Raw genomic sequence first — 23,425 nt, 5'->3', positions numbered from 1 at the left:
GTTGCTTAGCAAAGAGAAAGCAGATACATGTTTGCTGTTTACCAAAGAAAATGGAGTGGGAATAGTTAAACAGAGGGAAGGACAGTAATCCAGCATATAAAGTAGATTTCTTGCAATTCAGTTTGACAGCCATCTAACTGGTCTTCCTCCTTCAACTCTTGCCCTCCCCTGACAGCCTATTGTCCACCCCCCACCCTCAACACTTTGTGTTCTGTGTTGGAAACTCTAACGGTAACCCATCACTTTCAGAGAAAATCACAGCTTGGAGCATCTTCCATTTCCTGGCCTCTAGCTATCTCTGCAATCAGATCAGCTATCATCCTTATCCATCTTTTTTCCAATTCAGCCCCTTCTGCTTCCTTGTTCTTCCTCAGTGAGCCAAATAGCTAAACACATGTTCACCTCCTGTCTGCTGGAGTATTTTCCCCACATATTGACATCCCCTCCTTTATTTCATTAAGGGCTCTGCTCAAATATCTCGTCATCGAGGACTTCCCTAACCACCCTATTGAAATTGCACCCACTTTTAGTTGTTTACTTAAGGACCCTCCTCCCATAAATTTGTGTATTTTCTACTTCTCTTCCCAGGCTCAACCAGAATATAAGCTTGGTGAAAGAAGAGACTTTTGTTTTTTCACAGCTATGCCCCCAGCTCTTGGACAATTCCTAGCATTAAAAAGAGTAAAAATGGGAATAAAACTGTGTAGAAGCAAAATTGTCTGCACATACACAACATACAGTTTACCTATGTAGAAAACCCAAAAGAACATACAGACATATTAATTAGTGAGAGTTTAGCAAGGTTGCTGGATATAAACATCAGCTTTAGCTAAAAACAGAAAATGTAGTAAGTAAAAATACACCATAAGAACAGCATCAAAACGTATAAAGTCCCTAGGAAATATAAACAAAAGACATTTATGGAGAAAATTATAAAACTTTATTGAAAGACACTTAAAAAGGCTAAGTAAATGAAGAACTGTATCATGTTCATGGATTGGAAGACTCAACATTGTATTATTTAGTCTATAAATTCCGTACAAATCCAATAAAAATTACAACATTTTTGTTTTGTTTTAGAACTTGTCAATCTAATTCTAAAAGTTGTACAGAAGAGCAAATGGCTAAGAAGAGCCAAGATACTCCCAAGGAAGAAAAATTTGGTGGTGATTTTTTTTGGAGGTGGGATTTGTCCTGAGATATGAAGTCCTGTTTCTAAAGTTGTAGTACTCAGGATTGTATGGTACGGCCATACAAGGTTAGACAAATTGACTGAAAAGAAATAATCAACAGACCCACCCACACAGAGACTTTACTTATGAAAGAGCTGGTGTTATAGATCAGTAGGAAAAGAATAAAGTATTCAGAGAATGGTGCTGGGGCAACAACCACTTATCCATATGGGAAAAAATACTATATTGAACTTCTATCTCTTACTTTTCACAAAAATCAGTTCAGAGCAGACTAAAGACAAATGTGAAAAGCAAGACTATAAAAGGTTTACAATGCAAGAAAGAATATCTCTATGACTTTGGGTAGGAAATGATCCCCCTACCATCAAGCTAATTTGTATTCAGCTTTATCAGATACTTTTCAAAACCAGTTATTTCCAGGAGGACAGGGTTGACAATCCATAACATTTCACAACTTTCAAACTCCCCTCCCACAAAAGTCAACAGTCTTCTGTTGTGTTTCAAAAGGCGGGAGTTCTCAGAAAGGGTGGATATTTCACAAGAGGCATGTAAGATCTTTTCACAGGTCAACTCGGACACGGAAGAAAGGAACTAAAAACTCTAAGATTATCAATGCAATGATCTACAAACTACAAACAGGAATCTTGGCTTTTTGGAGCAACACCATCTTGATGTTATCACCAGGAAGCCTGAGTACTGTTACCCAGCATGGGATTTTAGGGGAGCCAAGGCCACATCACAACTATTTCAGGAAGTCAAGCATATGCTGACGGCATCAGGAAAGAAGACATGAAGTTTTGCTTCTCTGTGCTGTAAGGCTTCTAAGCCAAAGTGGCTGACATGTGTGAATGTCAGAGAATCTCTCCTGGGAACCAAGAATAATCTTCAAAAACAAGGACAGAAGATCCCATCTTCCCCCATTTCAAGCCAGCTTCTGAGACTTTCTATTAGTGGTATTTGCACTTACCACAAAGGACAACAACAATGCGTCTTGTATGCTAACAACGTTAAGTCTGGGGGAAAAAAAACACCCAAATTCTACATTTTTATAAAACTTGATTAAAGAAAAATAGTATTTCAAACAGTAAAGTCACTAGAAGTACAGACTATCAAAAAAGTACACTTCACTTGGCATCCCCACTGCCTTCTGCTTTCTGTGACTGGACTGTGGAAGCATCTAGGTTCTTTGCAGCGTTGTTCCCCTCCTTGCCACCATCTGCTTTCCCCTTTCTCCCTTTGGGTAGCTTCTCTCCTTTCTTTGCAGGGGCCTTTTTAGGCCGGGGTTCTGGTTTTGGAGGAGCCGGTTTCGCAGACAAGCGGGCCGATCTCCTCTGCGGCTCATCCTTCACCTTCCCTTTGTCACCTTTAGCATCTCCTTTGGCCTTTCTCTTGGGCATGGTGGCAGCAGCGCTGGGCAGGTGGCTTGGCCAGTCCAGGGAGGGGGGCGGTTTCAGTCTTCCTCACGCTGCTCCTAGAAAGATTTAACAAACACAAAAAGTGTCAACCAAATGGGAAAGACTGACAAATTTAACTACATTAAAATTCAAATTTGGCTATATTAAAATGAATAATTTGTGTAAATCAAAGATAGTATGAAAAAGTAAAAAGATAAGATATAAGACATAAGCAGGCCAAAGATATTCCTAACACACAGAACTGACAAAGGATTTGAATCCAGGATATATAAAGAATTTCTACAGACATATGAGAAAAGGACAAAAGGAAAATTTTAAAACAATGAGCAACAGTGTAAACAAGTACTTCACAGATGTAGTATAAAGTATGCTCAACCTCATTAGTAGTATGAGAAATGCATAATAACACCCATCAAACCGGTGGTAACTAAATCGACAAAATCAAGGACTCAGCAGATGTAAAACAATTAAAGTGCTATACACTGCCGGGATGTGTGTTTCTGTGTGTATAAATTAGTGTATTAAATCTGAAAACATTCTGAAAGCAATTTTACTTCTGAGTGTTTCCCTAGAGGAATTTTTGGAGACATGCAGAGGAGATCCTACAAGAATGCTTATGGTGACTCTGTAATTTCAAAACCCGACATCATCCACTGGCCTTCAGTAAGAGAATAAATACGTTTAGTAGCAGCATCTCTGAAAGGGAATGCTATTCAGAAGCAGAAATGAATAGATGTCAGTGACATGCAAAAACACGGATGAACCTTCAAGAACATACTGTTGGGCAAAAATGACAGGTTGCAAGATATGTGTAGTACTGATCCATTTCCCAGTACAAAAGTAAATGACACATTTAGGCTACAAGCAGGTAGTAAAACTGAAAACAAACAAACAAACAGACCCACAAACAAACAAGGGATAAAGATAAAAATTGGGACAGTAGTCACATCAAAGGGGGTTGAGAAAAGGATGGTGGTTGGAGAGAGGAAGAGGGTCCAGCGAAAGGGGTGGGGGGGACCCTCTCCCTTGAACAGAGGTAGGGTAGGGAGGACGGCACGGCTGGTGTACTCCTCTCTAGATTCTACACAGAGACATTTTATGTATCTGCCCAAGAATTAATAAAAACTACTTTTAAAAAGTATGTAGCCCAAAGGACAGGTTCAGGGATACACGAAATGGAAAGTGATTTATTTTTAGTCTAGGTCATTAGGACCTGGGCGATGGCTGGCACTCACAAGCCCTGTGTGAAGTTTTTTAAAGCTTGAGGCCAGGACTAGCTCCTCACACCTCTGCCCCACCCTCGAAAACATCCCTGGGGATTTCTGTAACCTTTGCCCTGTCCCACTCTACAATGTTTTAAGAAAAAAAATATGTGTTATCTTGTCCCTAAAGTGCTCCACAGTCTTGTTTTGTTCTGTTTTGTTTTTGCTGGGCCTCACTATGTGGATACGTAGTGGGCAAACATGTTCCTTGGCTAACAAAAGTGAGCACCTACAAATGGTGCTAAAACATCAAATTTATCTATTTTTCTCCCCATTTTTTTCACCATGACTAAAATTACCGGACATTCTGCATTTTTTTCTTTCACTCACGTGCAATACAGGGAGAAATGTGTTCATATAAAGAAGAAAGGAGAAGCAAAGTGCCTTGAATAAGTCAGTATTTTTTCCTTGATAACCTTGTAAGAAACTTTGGGGACAGAGCAAAATTGAGAGGAGAAACACTTACATTCTCATGCTGAAAGCGACTCACTGAAAAGCTAATGTGAAATTAGCTGGACCCTTCTCTTCCCTTACTGTGCTCTTCCCTTCCTTCTAAATATCTAAATTCCTGAGGGCCGAAAAGTCCCTGTTGCCACAGATGAAAGCTTGCCATTCCAACCCAGGAGATTCCGCCTGCTCTCTGCCGAGAACATGCTTCCCTAAACACTGAATGAATTTATGCCTAATTTATTCCCTTTTTTCTCTCTCCCGAATGTATCACTACAGAAATGTGTGAACAATCCTTACAGAACAAAAGGGTTTTTGTTTTTTTTAAGTCCAAATTCTGACACAATAAAGAAAATAATTTTGAAGGAAAATAATTGAGAAAGATGCCAGAGATCACAGTGGTCAACTCTGGGTATGGTAAAGGTATGCCCATAAAGGAACAGGGAGGAAAAGACAGCTGTTCGTAAAATGAGCAAACCAACATTGAGAGATATTTTATGGCATGAAAATCATCTAGTATTAGGGTCACGTGGTTTATACCTGTTGCCCTGGCATAATTATTTATAATGCTCCCATTCACTCTCAAAGGTGTGCCAGCTTGAAGAGAAAATGAAAATGTCACTCTAAAGCTTCTGCATATATTTTTAGAGACCTTTCTGTTACCAGAGAATGAGAGAGGAAACCAAAGGGTGAGCTTTTGTTCTAGGACACACTTCCCTAAAGAATGGACACTCCATACCATTCTCCAACCATCTCACTCCAAAACTGTGTTTCTTAGCCCAAGTCCTGGTGTGGGAATGCTCACAGTCTGTTTCCTGGGCTCAGTCTTCTTCATGTTAGATCCCTTGCAGTCCATCCCAAGCAGGGGGGCCATGATCTCCACATGTCAAAGGCCGAAACACAGCAGGTAACAAGAAAGATAAATTCAAGGAAAACAGGCCGCTGTCTGGATGCTGTATCTGAGTACACGAATATGGATTAGTTCCTTGAAACTCACCTTTAGGAAGCTTATCAGGAGACCACGGGCTGACTCTCCAGAGACCTTACAAATTAGGAGACAGATACACAAATAAGGAAAAAGGGCCAGTGGGATAAAAGACATTTCATTTCCGTGAAGGCCAAGGAGGGATGGGGGGGCAGCGTTCTCACCATACAGTGGTGTTAACTGAAAAGAAATTACTTGAGGTGCAGTACCGGGGAACCTTTAAGGACAATGAAACTGTTCTGTACGCACTATAATTGTGGATACATGACCTTATGCATTTAGTAAAACTCAACTGTATACAAAGAGTGAAGTCTACAGTAAACAACGAATTCAGTTAAGAATAATGTGGAAACACTGGCTCATCAGTTGTAACAAATGTACCACGCCAATGCAAGTTGTTATTAATAAGAGAAACTTCAAGAACAGGAGAAACTACTTTCTGCTTAATTTGTCTGAAAAACTAAAGCTGGTCTTAAAAAAATAAAGTCTCTGAAAAACTAAAACTGGTCTTAAAAAAATAAAGTCAACTAATTTTTAAAAAACCTATTGTAAGAATTAAAAAAGGGGGAAATAATTTGTTAGGCCATAAAATAGAGAAGTCACAGGACTACAAATATTCCATCATGCATGTGAGAGAAAAGAAATATTATGAACGGGCAGATAAAACATATAAGTAATTGTATAACTTTGGGAACACAGAGATAGGACTTTCAATGCAATCGCCAAGGCAAGAAATTATCAAGACATGGCAACAATTTTTAAAGTTTGGGGAATTTAACAATTCCCCTTTGTTAAAATAACACTTCCAAGGACAGAATTATATTAACAGAGAACAGAACAAACAAAATAGTGAAAGCGTTCAATCATTCATCTTCGCATTGCAAAGAATCTGACTGAAATTCCTGTGAAAGTTCACAATTTAACTCTTCATTTAACCAGACTGCTTGTCCTCTAATGTGGAAAGCTTCTCTCCCTCAGCAGCCTCATGGGAGAGGGAACATCTACTCCAGCCTTTTTAAAAAATACTTATGTTAGCTACGAAGACTTGCATATTTTCATTAGAAGCAGACCCACGAAGTTTAACTGGTAGAAGTAGCTTTAAAAACACAAAAGTCAAATAAAAAGCAAAGAGTCTATTTCAGCTGCAATTAAAATATGCAAATGAGTAAAATGAGGAGATGCAGGTGTCCTACAGTCTTCTGTGAGGTTAACTGCTGGGAAATCTCCAAATTCTGTCAATAATATATTTAATACGTCAATCTCAGTCCCCAGATATGAGCTGAATTTGTGCCTCCACCCACCCACCCAAATTCATAGGCTGAAGTCCTAAGCTCCAGGGCCTCAGATTGTGAATGTATTTGGAGATGGGGACTTTAAAAAGGTAGTTAAGGTAAAATGGGGTCATATGGGTGGGTCCCAATCCCATATAAGAGTAGATGGGGACACAGACACCACAGAGGGGTAACCGTTCAAAGAGGTAGCAAGGTGACCATCTGTGAGCTAAGAAGAGAGGCCTCGGAAGAAACCAAAGTGCCACCATCTCGATGCTGGACTTCCAGCCTTCGGAACTGTGAGAAAACAAATTTCCGTGGCTCACCACACACATCCTGTTGCGGCAGCCCTAGCGGACTACCACAGGAGGAAGGAGTGTAAAGACCTTAGGGACCTACAACACATCTCGGATTAGGTTCATTTTGAGGTTTTGCATAGCTCTCAAAATCCTTTTCCCATATTTTTTTTCTCTTTCATTATAGGCCTGACTCCAGTATCCATGGAGAAAATCCTACTTCATCCCACACACCCCACCCCATTCCCAGCAAACGGGTACGAGGCACATTTCAGCAGCATCCTTTGGTTCCCTGTTATTGACCCGGATTTCTGGGAAATAGTTGTAACTTGGTTCTAGTCTTGATCCCACCCCCAAAGTCAGAAGGCCACCTTCTTCGCTCTGTACCTTGGGGTTGCAGGGAAGACCTGGGAGAAGGCTGCTAACACCAAGCTTAGGAAAGAGGATAAAGCCTATAACAAAATAAAAAGTTGTAGATAGGGTGCAGTGGGCCGCAGGAGCAAGAGCTCTCTAGCCACAATCTAGAGCCCACTTGTTCTCCACCTTCCAAAGGAAGTATCAGCCACGGTGGGCAGCCTGAGCTTCCCTTTGGCATTGAGGGAGACTGGGGGAGGAAAGGGTGGTAGAAAGAAGCGAGAAAGGGTAGAGTGTCTGAAACTGTAAGTCTCCTTCTGCATTTTGCCAGAAAACACCTAGTTGAAAGAGAAGCAGAGAGCCATAGACTTTCAATGAAATGGTCACCCATCTGCAACTGGTGGTCTTGGGGCACACTCGGTTTCCCAGCTACAGGACTCCCGCCCATAGGCATCACAGAGGGATGGGAGAGGACAACTCTCCCAGCACCTCCCAGGCCCCTGAGACCCATGCGTCCTTTCAGGGCACCACATTAACTCGTATTTCTGAGAAGAGACTTCAAATGAAAATGTCTCAGATACAACTCTGGGAGCACGTACCAAAGCTAACTATTGTCTGGCTAACAAGGAAATTAACAAGATGGTAAAAGCAAGGGTTTTTCTGAGACGGTATGATAATGGACGGGGAAGACGGAGCTGGGGAGAGAGAAGAGAAGCAAAACCACAGCTCATTAGGTAAAGATTATTCTTTCTTTTTTCAGGGCCGTAAAAACACCATATTCATAGTAGTCATTCATTTCAGGGAACGTAGAGCAATGGGGCCTGAGAGACTAGGCCTAAAAGTAGTAGTAGTAGCAGCAGCAGGAACAAAAACAACGGAAGCAGGAGTAGTCGTGATAATACATCCAAGACAACCCTTAGGATATACCCGAGGCTGTCAGGGAATATCCAGACTTTTCTGCACCGGGAAAGCCCCTGATGGATGCAATGGCCAAGGAAGCAAGCCGTGTGTCAGCCAGAGGTCGGAGGCCACACACAGCGCTCAAGATGTGAATTTCAACAGGGGCTGCCAGGGGCTTTCCTCAAGCTTCGAGGCAACGCGCGGAATCCACAGCTGGTCCGTTTCTTAACTTTGGGTTCGTTTTGTTCTTTTGGCGGGGAGCGCACAGGGCCAAGTGGCGGAAGCCGCAGGCCTTGGGCGTCCGCCGGGTGGGCTCTCCCGAAGGCGAGGCCTCACGGAGCGGGGCAGCGGGAAGGGCGAGGCCGCGGCCAGGCCAGGCCGGTCCACCCGCCCGACCGCTCCCAGCCGCGGGCTCGCGCCGCCGCCCCCAACTCCGCCCTGGCGTCTCCGCTGGGCCGCGGGCGCCGCTCCCGGAGACTGGCGCTCCCCGCCGCCGGCGGTACGGTTACTGTGGAGAGGCGGGCTGGGCGGGCGGCGGCGGCGCTCACCGCGACCGGGCCCGACCGCCCGAGGGTCCCCAGCACGCGGGGGGCGGCCGGGCCACCCCACTGTCGGGAGGCGCGCGCGGAAGCCTCCGCTGCTTACCCGAGTCCCGCGGCCGTCCGAGAGGCGCGGGCGCCCAGGTGCCGCCCGGGCCGCGCGGGTGCCCTCAGCTGGGGCAGGGCCGGCGCGGGCCGTGGGGCCGAGGGGAGACGCGCGCAGTGGGCCCTGCCGGGAACAGGAAGGTGGCGGGCGGCGAGGAACCGCTTCCGGGGCTGCGGGCTGCCGGCCGCCTCGCGTCGGAGCGGGGGAGAGCCGCTTCTCCCCTCGCGATACGTCAGGCCGCCGCCGGGGCCGCGGGACTCCGACCCACCTCGGGCGGTGCAGCTTCCGCACCGCGGCCAGGCCGCAAGACAACAGAAGGCGGGGAACGTATTTACGAAGATGTGATATATATATATCATATATATACACATACACATTTATTTTTTTAATGCATGAGAAAATTTTTTAATTAGTTAAAAGAGAGGGTACCACTTGTTTCCGCCCGGTTTCGAACCGGGGACCTTTCGCGTGTGAGGCGAACGTGATAACCACTACACTACGGAAACGCCACGGCGGAACACTACTCCAGAATGCAATTCTCCCTGCCCAACACGCCGTCGCGTCCTTGCAGATGAGTATTTATATGCGTGTGCGTCCGTGCACGCCGAGCGCTCACAAGAAGTGTGCCACTGAACGCAGATCAAGCTCTTGCAGTGTACAAACCTAAAACCAAATCTTTACCCATTTATTCTGAAAATGACCAGTTGGAGGAAAACAATAGGGTCCTCAATCTTTATGAAACTCGACCGCAATGGGCATGCCCTGGCACCGTGCACATTCCGCGCGCACCTAAGCGACGCGGCCCCGGCTCGACAGAGGGTGACGACCCCAGCTGTGCTAAAGGCGCCGGCTTCTTGCCGCGGAGAACTTGCAGGTAAACCTCCCTTCGCCCCAATTTTCGGACTCCATAGACCTCGGCGGTGTGCGCAGAGGAGAGGAATAAAAGAGAACCGCGCGCCCCGAGCCAGCCAGGAGTCGAACCTGGAATCTTCTGATCCGTAGTCAGACGCGTTATCCATTGCGCCACTGGCCCGCGCGGGAATGTGGGGGCGCCTGTCCGCCTTCGTGAGGACGCAGGCGCCGGCGGGTCCCGGCGAGGCGCGCTCGCGCTGGGGTCGCGCTTCCCGCTGCCCAGGCTGCGCGCCCGGCGGGTCCCCTGCAGCCGCCTGCTCACGCCCCAGCGGCCGCGTGCTCTCTGCCCGCGCCCCCCCCCGCGTCCACGCGTTCGCTCACCAGCTTGTGTTACCTGCGGTTCGAGGCGCTAGAAGCCGATCCGAGGAGAAAAGAGATACGATCCCTGCCCTTCGCGAGGCTTACGACCGTGAAGCATTACCTAAGTAAAACAAGCACGATAAGCCCCTGAAGGCAAACCGGGAAGGCTAGGGAAGCAGCATCGGCCCGCACGCACATGCACGCCCTCACGCGTTCGCTTTCTCAGCAAGCACAGAAGCATCTCTTCCGTGTGCGAACTCGGCCTCTCTGTATTTCGGAGAAGTAATTGTTATCTCCATGCCTGGGGGAGCGCTGCGAACATGCTGAGGGCTGTTAACCCACCGAGTGAAACTGCCCGATATTGAGGACATACGCGATGAGTTTAGAAAATAGTTGTTTTCAACTCATAAGATGTCAGCAGCCCTTAGGAAGATCATACAGGTTGCTGCTCTTACTGCATAACATTAAAGTCTATCTACTAAGGAATTTCCCCAGGACAGTAGAGCAGAGGACTTCTGACGAGGTGTTGTACTGTACCCCTAGGGCACTTTGGCGGCAATGGGCTGCCTCACAAAATAACTTTTAAATATAACGAAAAAAGATAAATAAAGAAGATGTCAAAGGGCAATCAATTGTATTGGAATATGTTATTAAAATATTAAAAAATGTATGATATGGTAATACTTGTGCTCCTTTATTAATGCACGAAATGACAATATACAGCAGGAGGCCTAATAAATACTGTAATTTCAAAGCACTCATGAGCATAAATGGTATTTAAAGCAATTTGTAACAACTGTACTTTGATGTAAAATATGTGATTTCTGAAAGTGATAAAGTCAAAAAGTCTGAAATACAACCGTGATCTGTTGCCTACATTCATAGTCGAAGAAAACCCATAATTTCAGTAACAAGTTAGTCCAGATAAAAATGTATTTTCCCAACCCAGTTCAGAGACTATCCCCTCCCTATCAGAAGCAAAAGGAGATTTCTAAAAAGAAGTTTGGAAACATGAACAATGATGCTTGAATTTTCAGAAATGAAGCAAACAGGTGATTCTTGGTCCTATTTTATGCTAATCACATACCCAGCATGGACAGAGCAGATCCCAAGGTGTCACTGGAGCCATTGATTCCATCTTGCACCACTAAAATGGGCTTCAGCTCAGAGAACTGGAGGCCCTGTCCACATTTACTCTCTCCTCAGTGTCTACAAACACCTCCCTTTGTTGTGCAGATTTTGAAAGCTTCTCCTGCTGCTTCAAACCTCTCTCAGGTTCACAACCCGACATGAACGGAGGCAAGCTTTCATTCGTTTTTGGAGAGCTTTCTCCCGTGCCTTCTTTTCTGAAAGTTCCAGTTTCTAGTTTCCAGTCTTTTCTTCAGCGGCTGTACCAGTCAGAGAAACAGAGTCCAGAAAAAACAAAACTAGTACAAGAATATGAATGAATGAAGAAGTATTTCTAGGACTGGCAAGTCTGAACTCTGCTGGGAGGGCCTGTACTTTAGAAAATGTCAGGCAGGATCTGATGCGACAATCTTGAAACCGAATTTCTTTTTCCTCAGGAAAATTTCCATTTTTTTTTCAAAGCCTTTCAACTGTTGGAAATAATAATTGGTTCAGCTGGTAGGCTCACCCATATTACTGTCAACTAACTGTAGATATTATAGTATTATATATTATATTATATTATATATATTATGGTCAACTAATTGTAGATATTAGCCATATTTACAAAATAGCTTTGTAGCAATCTGTAGATTAGTGTTCAGTTGAATAACTGGATAGCATAGCCTAGCCGAGCGAGCACATCAGGTGCTGGACTCCTCTCTGTCCTCTGTGTCTCAGTACACTGTCCTTCGGGTTTCTCTCTCAAGTGTATGGAAAATGTCACTATCTGCCGCTCACCTGTTGTCAGCAGTCTATGACATGGAGATCTGCACCTTCTTCAATTTCAGATGTGTTCAAGAGAGCCAATGTGAGAGTCCCTTCCATGGTCTTTGCTAGTCACACTGGGAATTGAGTAGAAGGTAGAATTCACACCCAGATTTCTGGAAATGACTGCTCTAAGTTCTAAGTCTTAGTCCCCCCCCCCCCCACCAAGATTTGTGTCTGGCTTGTTACACAGCTGACTTCCAAGAATTGCTGTGCACATTTTGACAGCTGCTCACCAAAGGAAAAACCCAAACAAAATACTGTTGGTTCTATCATCTTTCTGCCTGCCACAGTTAGGTCAAATCTGTTGGAGAAGTGACTGTGCAGTTTGTGATTATACTGACTCCAGGCACGCTAATAATAACATGATGGTTAATCTTATAATATTAAAGAAATAGGTGCTTACTTCATGGAGTCTCAAACTGGTTCAGAGACTTTGTCTGTTTTACTGAAATAAGAAATCTAGTAGTAGAGTCACGTTTTCACACTCAGCCCCTCACTCCCCATCATGCATGTAGGTGGAGGTTAAGTGCCAACTGCTGTCTTTTAGAGTGTGACAGCAAAATCCTTCAAATGTTGATACAGGGTAGAAAAACTGAAATGTGGATTTTAGAATTATCACCATGACAATAAATTTCAGGCAACATAGCCAATCATAATTTCACTGGGGAGGTTACTTTCACAGTTATGGCTCCATGATTTGTAAAATCTTGGGAGTTTCACTGATGCTCTCTGTTCAAATTTCACTCCCAAGGACAGATTTATTTTACAGAGAATAGAAGAAACTGGGAACAGTTACAAATACACAAGTCCCCATGACAATATAGAAATTCTTGTGAATGCTCTCAGTTTGACACCTTATCAAACAGATCCTTTGGACAAGTTTTTGGGACTAGAAAGCTTCTCTCCCTCTCTAGTTGCAGAGGAGAGGGGGTCGCTCCTTTCTGTCTAAGACTGGGTTTTAAATATGAAGTCTTGTATTTTTAAGGTGTGACTCTAGAATTCCGTTAGTCAACATTATAAGCAAGAAACAAGCAGGTGAAACCCAATTTTACGGAAAAAAATGGGGTTAGGAATGACTGGACTTTTAATTAAACACTGAACTATAGGACCGAGAGCTCGCTTCCCGAGGGACCAATTCTCGGTGCTGGGAGTGTTCCGGGGTGAGCAGAGCGCGTTTCCCGCCTCGGGCCGCAGGTCACACTCCGCTCGGAGGCAGGAGAACCGCCCTCCCCGCACTTTCTGGGACTAGACGCCTCTGGCGCCGCCGGAAGCGGACTCAGTTTTCCTGTAGCCGCGCGGTTTCTTAGGTCTTCCCGGGGCGAAGCGGGAACTGCTTCATCTTTAGGGTCTGGAGAAGCATCTGGGCTACTCCCGACCCTCAATGGTGAAAAAAATCCAGAAATGCACCCAAGAAAAACAAAGATCATTCCTTTTCACTGTCGATTTGAACCCAAAGAGTCGTGCTGGCTCCGTGGCTTAGCTGGTTAAAGCGCCTGTCTAGTAAACAGGAGATCCTGGGTTCGAATCCCAGCGGGGCCTTTTGTGGTTTTCCCACCCTCAAGGAAGAGGACGATCTATCCAAGTGTAATATTAGGGTAAATTCCCCTACGGAATTTAACTCAAGCGTTTTATACGGATCTAAGGGTGGGCGTTTTGACTGTTTGCAAAGAGAAAGTATAAGATGAAGTTGCGTTCTTTTAGGGAGAAAGAATTTCTATCTTTCTTGATGTCAACATCTTTATTTCGCATGTAATACATTTTAGCACATTACTAAAGGAACAGGGGAAAGCAGCACGCAAAATCACCAAGTTTAAACTACAAGCAACAGCATCATCTCAGGTCATTCTATTCTCTTTCCTAAGGGAATTCCAAATGCACACTCCCAATCTGCAGGCGGTATTTTTAGAAAGGCCAACCTCAGCCGTGATTGATAAATGTGTTGTTGGCAGCCACTAAAACCCAGCCGCATAACATAAGTAAGTAATTTAAAAGGTGGTTTTGTGCCCGGAGTTTTTCGGATGGGAAAATCAAACAGGAACACATATTTGTCATCAAGATTTCAGAAAAGAAGTCTTCAGGGACAAGCATCTACTTGATTATATTATCAGAGTGGCTAGCCCCCTAGAACAAGCAGACCTGAAAATGGCAGCTTCCAGGCTGATTTGAGGAAGTCCAGAAGAACTGAGGCGCCTACTCCCAAACTCTCCAAGAGGGAAGGGGAAAAAAAAGGGAAGTGGAAAAGTAGTCTGGAGTTCTACTCGCAGCCAGGGCCCTACAGAAACCAAATCAAGAAAAATGGAACCTCACTGTAGCTGTTAGAAACTCTCTTGCTCATCTCCCACCAGCAAGCTCCCCACCACCCCGTGCAGAAAGTTCCACCAGCTGGCTTTTACCTTCAGAGCACATTATTTTATGTAGATGGTCAAGGGTTGACTATGATCTCTTGTCCTATCTGTAGAAACAAAATGTCCCAGGACTCTGAGGACTAGTTCAGGAAACAACTCTATTCTTATGGAGAATTGCTCCACGCACTCTGCCACTTAACTCCCACTTTTCTTTATAGGCATCACACAGCAATGGAAAGGCATTTTTTCACTACATCCTCCCATCCTTTAATCACGAAAGCCTTTCTTCCAGGTCTCGAGTACAGACGTCTATCAAATGCAGAGGACAGCTGAGTCACCAGGTAGAAGTCAACACTAGACCATGACTATTACTGAATCTGACTTAAGCTTCACTCTCTGGATCCATCAGGGTCCAGGAATGCCTTTCCTGGGATGCTTCCTGCCCAGAGGCCCTCAGTAGATCTGCACCATTGAGGTAAGGGCACTGGTTACTGAAGCAATGGAATATTCCGGGTGAGAATTCTAACCAACTTCTGCAGGCTGGGGAGAAGACATAGACAAAGTGCTCCAGGCAAAGGAAATGACATGTGACCAGAGGTTACAAAGTGGAAGCAATGAGGGGAGAAGGTGTGTCTGCACCTCAAACTCTTCTTTGTGTGGACATGACCAAAGGCCTTTGAGTATCCTCACCATGTGTGGCCTCATGAAGACCCCAGATGCACTTGACCTGACAGCTGAGAAGTATCATGTACTTCATGGGGTTTTTGTTTTTGTTTTATTTTGTTTTTGCTTCATGGGTTTTTGTTTTGTTTTTGCTTCGTGGGTTTTTGTTTCGTTTTCAAACAGACCATGTGTTACCAAAGCAGGAAGGGTGGCTTTTGAATTTACCGGTTGTGAAGTAAGTCGAGTCTCTAGCTGGACTGCTATGGTTCTCCTGGGAGGAGATGGAGAAAGAAGGGACTGTGTTTCCCATTTGACCCTGGATAGCAACACTCCTCTACTTGCTTTTTATCTGACTTTATCGCCAACCTGTCTATGTCCTGGGGCAAGGGCTGTCTCTGGATCTCCAGAGTTCCACACCGGCCCCAGAGATAGCAGATACCCTGTCGGGGGAAAAGGTAGCATTTATCTGGTGTTTATTCTTTTCCAGGCATTTGGTATTTGCCAAGCACTCGATATATGCTAAGTCATGCAATGCCCGCTGCATCCTTACAAAGGAAGGTTCCATTATTTCCCCTACTTTAAGAGGAGGCACCAAGGTACGGGGGTACAAAGTCACTAGCCTGGAAGGTCATACAGCTCAGAAGTGGCAGAGTCAGGGGTAAGCCCATGTAGCCTCAATAGCATTGAACCAACCTGTTGGGCCTCCAGATATCTCTAAACGCTTCTCTTTGCACGTATTTGCCATTTCCTCCTCTGTCATATGCTGCCGAGGCCCAAGTGTGGACTCGAAATGGGCAGAAATGGACTGAACTTGTGGCCACCTAGGCAACTAAGAGGAAACCTTGTTTGGTTGTTCCTTTCTAACCTTACTGATGACAATCTTTCTATGAAATACCAATTCACTTTTCTTTCAGTGTATGTATGGACGCTTCTGTGAATTTTGAGGAATTTAGGAGAAGGCTGAATGATTCTGAATATCAGCGATCATAAAACAGATTCACCCTGTTTTCCATCTTTGTAAGCAGGCATTAGATTGGATTTCTTTTTAAAAAAGGAAAGGTGAGGAGAAGATTCTAGTTACCTGAGATTTTTCATTACTTGTGGCTTGGCAATAAATCATGTAAGAATAATAATATCCTCAAGTTTGGAGTTCAAAATAGAAACATTGTTTGCTAATATTTGTAACTAGCTATTAATGCTTAAGATAAACAGGCTGGACATCAGGAAACTTGAACCTGAGGGATATTTCTGAAGATGTCACTAAACACGAATTTCTGTCTTTCTAAATCACATTCCCTGGGTCCTGGATCCTGTTATGAAGTGCAAATTTTGCAAACTGCCAGGCCCTCATGACCTGCCCTTGGCTCCCACTGTATGTCAAGGAAAGCTTCACAATGGAGTATGTAGAAGATGTTCACTGATGGCGCCCTTTTCTGTGGTGACCAGGCGTGGGGCCCAATTTGGGAGTCATCCCTGTGTGAGTAGGCAAAGACACCCTTGCCCATCTCTGTGTAGCAATTAAAAGCGATTGGTCTAGCAACATAAACAAACCTAACACCCTAGTAGGGCAGGAATAAAGTAAAAATAGAATGGGATACATGTAACAGCGTCATTTATGTGAATTAAAAACGGGAGAGCTAAAAGCAAAAGTATATGTTCTGCAAACACGTTTAGAAAGAAAAAGATGACCTTTCTCCAGTAATTTCTTATGGGGGTGGGAGATAGGAAGTGAGATTGAGAAAAGGGTATTAAAAAGAAATCTATAAGTAAACAAAACAAAAGAGGGGCCCTGGAAAGATCAGTGTAATTTAGGAGTTGACATTCCTTCAATTTCTTGAATGTAAGAAAGAGGAGATGAGATGAAAATTATTAGTCTTTAAATGTCTTCCAGGTACAGAGTGCTTAATTCTAGAGCGATGATAAGAAATTTTTAAAAACTGATTATTCCACGTGGAGAATATAGGAAAAGGTGGTGGGATACGTTCACTGAAAAACGGCAGTTTGTCAGGAGTGGGATTCGAACCCACGCCTCCAGGGGAGACTGCGACCTGAACGCAGCGCCTTAGACCGCTCGGCCATCCTGACCCTGCTGGTGTGTCTGCTGCTCCAAATTTATTTCTGGGTCTGCAGAAACACTATTCCCTTTCCTCAAGACGCGAGAACTCCGGTGAAAGAGTGACCGAAAGTACGCCTTGGAGATCCGCCCGGGGCGCTCAGTTGCCGGGTGGCCGATGGGCACCCGCCGTGCAACCTCGGATTCGGGCCCCCGGAGGGGGGCGGGCCGGGTGCGGGCAGGGCACTCTCCATCCTCTCGGCCGCAGGCTAGTGAGATAGTGAAAGCCCCCGCGATGCCGGAGTGCACACGCTGTCCCAGGAGGCGCCAGGTCGCTGCCGGGGAGTGCGGCGGAGGCCGGGCCCGCAGGTGCTCGCAGACTCCCCAGCCTCTCCTGTAAACCGCCCAGCCGGTGCTTAGCCCCCCAGCCCCCGACCCCCACCCCGGGAACCGGCTGGTCCGGCGTCTCGTTCTGAGTGCATTTAGCTCTCTGCATGAGGATCTGCGGGCGTTGCTGTACGGGCGTTTTACTGCAATAGTTCCCAAAGGAAACAAAAAGCGAGTCGTTTCTGTATCTCGTAGACCCGGCGGGGGGCGCCCTTGACACCAGGCGTCTCCTGCAGCCACTTTCCGAAAGTACCTAAGGTCAGGCGGGACCCGCTTCGGGTTTTCTCGCCCGGCGTCACGGTCAGCACCCTGTGCCCAGAAGAGCACCGACCCGAAGCGCGAGTTTCAGACAAAGCTCGAACTAGTCCGCTGACCGCCAGGCGGATTTTAGACCCGTCGTCTCGCCTCTGTCCACCCGAGAACGTGCTTTCCGGGGCGCTTCACGGCTACGTCTAAATTCCGTGGAAGGACTCCAGTGCTTCGCCTCTTCAATTATGCACCAAATCTGCACCCCCAGGGAACCAATTAAAGGCAAATTCCCAGGCCCATCCCGACCTACCGAATCGGACGCCACGGGGAGAGTCCAGCCGCGCGCGGCTAGCAGGCGCTCCGCGTAATTCCCAGCCGTGCCCAGGTGTGCGAGGCACCCGCTTAAAGCACAATAACCCTGTAGCTCTTCACCGACGCTCCGCTCTGCCATCCGCAGGAGGTGAAACGGGAAAGCCTGTGGATAGTGCCACCTGGGAATGGCATTTGGTAAGATTTCCCTCCACCCCTAGGGGATGTTCGTATGCACCCAAGTTTGAGATCATTATTTTAGGGTGAATCTTTCTTTTAAGGGCAAGGTGGAAGAGCCGCATTCAGAAGTGTTCAGGTCTCTGTGCTACAGGGCTCTGGGCCCAACAGGTGTGAATCAGAGTGCAGGAGCTCAAAGCGCTCCTGCAAGGGATGCTCGCAAGGGATGCGCGTGGGCTCCGTGTGTGCGCGCCCACCTGTGCCGCCATGTCTGCACGTGGCTCACTGCATATAGCCATGGTGACTATCCCCGAAGGAAGGTGCTCCCCGGTACCTGAAAAGCCAGAACCCAACCTCTCGGGGAGGAAAAAATGAAAACAATCTGTAGAGAAGGTTAGAATCCGATTATTGGAGTGGTTATATGGGAGGAGATGGTATGTAAGCATTTTCTGAAGACAAATATCTCTCTCAAGGATGCAGATAAACTTTCTGAGTTTTAGAAGCCCAGCAATGACCACTGTCGTCTCTTAGAAAATTGGGAACCAACACTGATCATTTCTTCTAGGCGCTGGTAGCTGGTGCCAGCTGGAAAGAGAGCCTCAAGTCTCATCAGGTAAGTTCTTCCTCATTAGTGTCTCATGCAAAGGATAGACCTGGGGGAGGTGGGAAGAGATGGAAAGGGACACAAATGTTTCCAACGAATCTACTGTCAGCTCAGTACTCTTGTCTGGTGGCCATTTTCCTTAAATGTTCAAAGAAATCATGGATTTGGGGGAGGTCAAGTGGGAAGGGGAGAGGAGTCACAGAGATGATTAAAACCTATGATCGTCTTTCTGTTCTCAGAGCGGGGTTCTTGGGGCAGTCCCGTCTGTTCTGGGTGATTTCACGTGTACATTTCAGGTTCCACATTATACGTTTCATCACCAGAGCAACTGCCGGAGGTTCTTAAGTATTTTTAAAGAAATCTTGGACTTTGTTTTTCTTTGACTTTCTAAAAGAATAATGTGAGCACAAATGAACACTTAAAGCTAGATAAATAATGTTTTTCTCCCAGGGGGACCGTGGGGGAGGGGTGGCATGGGGTAGACAGGGTCAGCTGAGACATGTTAGAGGCAGGGGCATGGGAAAGAGGACACTGGGTGTTGGGATCCATGAAATGACGGAGGAAGAGGCCCTTTCTATCTGGTTCTCCGGGTGCAGGCCCTTGGGCCAAGTTAAAGGTGGCCCACTTAGTTGCTTTGTTCTTCTCCTGACTTCTTCACACCTAAGACTCTCCCAAGCCAACGGATGTCACCTTGGTAACTTCTAAGGCTCTTCAAACAGGAATCTTCGGACAAGGGCTTTCTAAAGATCACCAAGGTTTTTATTGTTTTGTTTTGTTTTCTAATTACAAGGTATTACCATTTAAAATTTCCCCAATATTGCCTCCTTCTGGAAAAGTATTGTTAACATTTGAAGAGGTAGCCTCACTCACCTACACCAGGAGTCCGGCTACCTTTCTAGGAGGAGAGATGGGGTTCCCCCCAACCCCCCCTTCCCACCCAAACACACCCCTTCAACCCGGCCTGCAGGGGAGTCTTAGACACACAGACCCCCAGTGGTCAGCCAGCTGCATTCCCACGCAGCTGCTTTCCTGTTTTTATGTCACTTCCACTTGTCGGGTTAAAGAAAAGTTGCAGATGCCGCCTTCAGCAATCAGCATACTTATTTATTAGCTTAAGACTGTGGGCAACATCTACTCTGGAAACTGGAAAAAAAAATTCTGGAAATGGAAGGTGTGAGCCTGGAAAAATCTGCAGTCCGTGAGGATGACAAGCCATGCGTAGCCAGGAAAATGCAGACTGAGCGAGTGTGCCTAGCCTAGCTGGGCCCACCCAGGGATGGAGCAGCATCTGGGTCCTGGGGAGGAGCAGACCTGGGGACACACAGACCTGGAGATGAAGGGCGGGGGGAGTGGAGGCTGGTGGGGGGAGTGAACTGAAGGTGCGTTTGGGGGTTTAACCCAGAGGCAGGGTGGAGGGCTGAGAGGTCCCGAGGCCCGAGCGGATAAAGAGGTGATGTCACTGAGAAGGGTCCTGGAGAAGCTCTGGGATGGAGAGATTCTATATAAAAAGAGGAAGAGAGCTGGAAACTTGTGTGGGGTCTGCGGAGTGAGGTTGGAAGGACCCCTGGGGTCAGGGGGAAACAGGCCGGCTGAGGCAGACAGGACAACAGGAGCAGGGGCAAGTCCAGCCACCCAGACTGGGTTTCATCTGGAGTTTTCTCCTGGATCAGAGTTTCAGTCTGGCCCCCAGCCTTGATCATTTCATCCCATCCCAGGCCCCCAAACCAATGGCTCAGATCCCACACTAGTAGGGCCAGTTTCCTCTACTCTCCAGGACGTGTCTTTGACAGCTGGACATACAGGCCCAGAAAGTCTAGAAGCCACCCAGGTGTTCATCATTGGCCTGGGTTCCCCTCACAGTCCTCCATTGTGATGTCCCCCCAAGTTCTTTTATGGGATTTCAGCCTTGAATCTTATCTTCCCAGAACCTGTTGAGTTCCCTGCTTGCCTAAAACCTGTTCCTCTACACATCCCTATTCTGGAGACTCAGATGTTTCTGTCATAAGCCCATGCCAGTCTAACCCCATCTTGATCGCTGAGTTCTCTCTCCCTACAGGATTTGGTCTCTGGGAATAGGAGAATGCTAGAAGCAGCTTTGGAGTCACCTCCCTGCCCCAAGTATCAGCACAGAAACAGAGGAGGAAGGCCCTAGACACCACACTCTCTAGCAGCAACAACACTACCTCCCCAAGACCAAATGATTCCTACCCAACAGGGAGAAACAGGGCCTGGGTGGACCTGGCAGCTGGTGTGTGGGGGGGACAGAGGGGAGGGCTTAGGACAAAAGAAAGCAGTTGGGCTGGGATATTCCTTAAGGTGCCCTTTGGCTGGGCGGGGGGGGGGGGGTTAGTTTAGAATGGAGGGTATCCCCAGAGGCCGAGTCCTCCCCAATGGGGGACAGTGGGATCTCCTTAGTGAAGACTGTCCCGCCAGGGGGTCGCAATGTGTAAAGAAGAGAGAGAGAGATGGATATGATGTAACTCACTTGATCTTTATTGGGATGAGGTCTGCACCACTATCGTGGCCCAGTCACGGTCCACTGATGTTGTCACGGAGAAGGAGACGTCGCCTCACAATCTAGACAGAGAGGTCATCGCAGAAGTTGAGACTGAGAACCAGCCAGTGGTCGGCAACGAAGCTGTCGAGGCGTCGGTAACACCGGCGATGATGTCCTCCCGACAGGGAACTCGCTTCACCTCAGTCCAACCCGATGCCTCTTTATATACTGTGCTAAGTCTCCTTCATAAGCACATTACATCACTTATTTTTCTTATGCTTACACACCAAAAACACACACACGTTGTAAACATGTTTTGGTCTACGATATTTCGCACAAGTTAAAATATTTACAACTTGTTACTCCGCGCTAATCTTATCACTACACGCATGTGGTCTAGGCTTACTTGCTATGTGGTTAGTTTGCAGCTTGTTCCTGTTTTTCATTTAGTAGGGGTTTGCACTTACTACATATTATTTATTTATTTATTCATTTATTTATTACACTTTATTTATTAAAGGTTCGTACTCACTACATTCCACCCCCTGACTCCCTGAGGGACATGTTTTAACATACCCGAAGGGGGTCATTTTATACATCCAAAAGTGTCTGTAAAAATTGGTAATTGGGTTGATTTTTGGATTGGTGGGTTTTTTTCCCACCAATAGTTTTATGATTACGTCGTCCATTTTAAGCCAAGGAAGGATCTGTATAGGTGATCTAATGATCGTGTGTTTGTCGCCAATTTCAAATTGTAGGTTCGTGTATGCTATAAAATACGCATATACATATTTCTCAAACAGGGAGTACTTATTCTCAGAATATGGGAAACATTTACATGCAAATCCGATAGGTTTCAGGGTACCCTCTCTCTTGGAGTAGGTTCCCCAACATATGTAGTTCATATGACACAGGATATCGATAACAATAGTACCTCCATCCTGCGGTACAAAGAGGTTTTTGTGGAGTAGCATCATATTTTTGGCAATCTGAAATGCCCTTTGTTCTACACTTGTCCATTTAAAATCTGCTGCTCTCCTAGTTATTTTATAGATGGGTGTGAGGATAGCTTGCATATAGGGGATATGTTTCCTCCAATATCCAAATAATCCTAGCAGGTGTTGTGCCTCGGTTTTATTAGTGGGCTCTGGTATATTATTAATAATGTTAATTACCGAATCGGGAATACTGGGGCCTTCTGTCGTCCATATAATCCCTAAAAATTTTACCTGATGGGATGGTCCCTGGACTTTGTCCATATTAATGGTCCATCCATTGTTGCATAATGCATCAATGAGTATATCCGTAGCTAGTTTTAGTTCTTTTTCCTCCTTTCCTAGAATAATGATATTGTCCACATATGTTAGGACCTTAGTGTTCTCTGGACTCTTGTTCCATGGAATTGTTTGCTGGATAACACTATGGGCAATAATCGGACTGTTTTTGTATCCTTGTGGGACTCTTGTGAATTGATATTGTTTGGCTTCCCATGTAAATGTGGTAATCTCTCTGCTATCTGGATGTAGGGGTATAGCAAAGAACATGTCACTCAGATCGATAGTGACCATCCATTTTGGCTTGCAATCTGTAATTTCTTTAGTTATATTTTCTATGTCTGGTAGTTGGCCTGGCATCTTAGGGGAATTCTTATTGATATTTTTATAATCTACCATTACTCTCCATTTTCCATTGGGCTTCTTAACAGGCCATACTGGGCTGTTAAAGTTTTGTGTATATTCGATAATTCCTCTCTTTAATAGGTCTGAGATGGTATCAGTAATTTCCTGTTTCCCCCCTTTAATGGGGTATTGTGGTGTGAAACATGGTTTAATCTTAGGTAAAACTATGGGCTCTACTTTCACAGTTGTTAATTCTTCTATAGTCAAGCATATACGTTCGGGTTCATCTGGATCCATTTTGATGGTTTTAAGTCTTTTCAATGGTATCCAGTCTCCAAAGATTTTTTATGATTTCTCTTATACCTAATATATTACAAGGGGCATGTGCGCATATAACTATATCTATGCTTACTTCCTTATCGTATATATCGTATATATACAAAGACATGTATGTTTTATAACCCGTTATTTCTTGTCCTTTTATGCAAACTGCTGTATAGTGTTTATAAGTATCTTCACTGATAGGTACTATTTCTGGGCGTACTACGTACTAACGTGATTTTACTACCGGTAGCTATTGAGAATGAATCATGGAATTTACTTC

The 23,425-nt window shown here is 45.7% G+C and overlaps 2 protein-coding genes and 4 non-coding genes across 11 annotated transcripts in view; 1 reads left to right on the top strand and 5 right to left on the bottom strand.

The window, feature by feature from the left end:
- Positions 1–917: 917 nt before the first annotated feature.
- On the bottom strand, positions 918–8,906 carry HMGN4 (high mobility group nucleosomal binding domain 4). Of its 5 annotated transcripts, none has more exons than XM_045082295.1 (4): positions 8,769–8,906; positions 5,315–5,359; positions 5,057–5,194; positions 918–2,676 (listed from the first exon to the last, which is right to left on the bottom strand). In XM_045082295.1, the coding sequence occupies exon 4, from the start codon at positions 2,588–2,590 to the stop codon at positions 2,318–2,320; it is 273 nt and encodes a 90-aa protein (XP_044938230.1). In that variant the 5' UTR covers positions 2,591–2,676; positions 5,057–5,194; positions 5,315–5,359; positions 8,769–8,906; the 3' UTR covers positions 918–2,317. The 5 variants fall into 5 exon arrangements, with proteins under 5 accessions (XP_044938230.1, XP_044938231.1, XP_044938232.1 ...); XM_045082296.1 differs by having other exon boundaries at positions 918–2,664; XM_045082297.1 differs by having other exon boundaries at positions 918–2,664; positions 5,123–5,194.
- A 295-nt stretch (positions 8,907–9,201) lies between these two features.
- TRNAV-CAC lies at positions 9,202–9,274 on the bottom strand. Its single transcript has one exon. It is a non-coding gene; the product is annotated as a tRNA-Val (tRNA).
- Positions 9,275–9,728: 454 nt separating this feature from the next.
- Positions 9,729–9,801, bottom strand: TRNAR-ACG. The gene has a single exon. It is a non-coding gene; the product is annotated as a tRNA-Arg (tRNA).
- Positions 9,802–13,383: 3,582 nt separating this feature from the next.
- Positions 13,384–13,457, top strand: TRNAT-AGU. Its single transcript has one exon. It is a non-coding gene; the product is annotated as a tRNA-Thr (tRNA).
- Positions 13,458–16,928: 3,471 nt separating this feature from the next.
- Positions 16,929–17,011, bottom strand: TRNAL-CAG. Its single transcript has one exon. It is a non-coding gene; the product is annotated as a tRNA-Leu (tRNA).
- A 3,117-nt stretch (positions 17,012–20,128) lies between these two features.
- BTN1A1 (butyrophilin subfamily 1 member A1) overlaps positions 20,129–23,425 on the bottom strand; it is a 36,476-nt gene continuing 33,179 nt past the window's right edge. The window contains exon 10 of one of the 2 annotated variants that reach the window (XM_045082244.1): positions 20,129–21,126. In XM_045082244.1, coding sequence (XP_044938179.1) covers positions 21,017–21,126 — 110 coding nt within the window. In that variant the 3' untranslated portion in view covers positions 20,129–21,016. Of the gene's footprint in view, positions 21,127–21,175; positions 21,283–23,425 lie in introns of those variants that run through there. The other variant, XR_006607396.1, reaches the window with a different exon arrangement.

The sequence above is a fragment of the Mustela putorius genome, unplaced genomic scaffold (assembly GCF_011764305.1).
Source record: "Mustela putorius furo isolate JIRA1106 unplaced genomic scaffold, ASM1176430v1.1 tig00000594_pilon_pilon_pilon, whole genome shotgun sequence".
In the NCBI taxonomy this organism is placed as follows: Eukaryota; Metazoa; Chordata; class Mammalia; order Carnivora; family Mustelidae; genus Mustela; species Mustela putorius.
The sequence above is the reverse complement of the archived record's forward strand: the minus strand, read 5'-3'. Positions and strand labels throughout refer to the sequence as shown.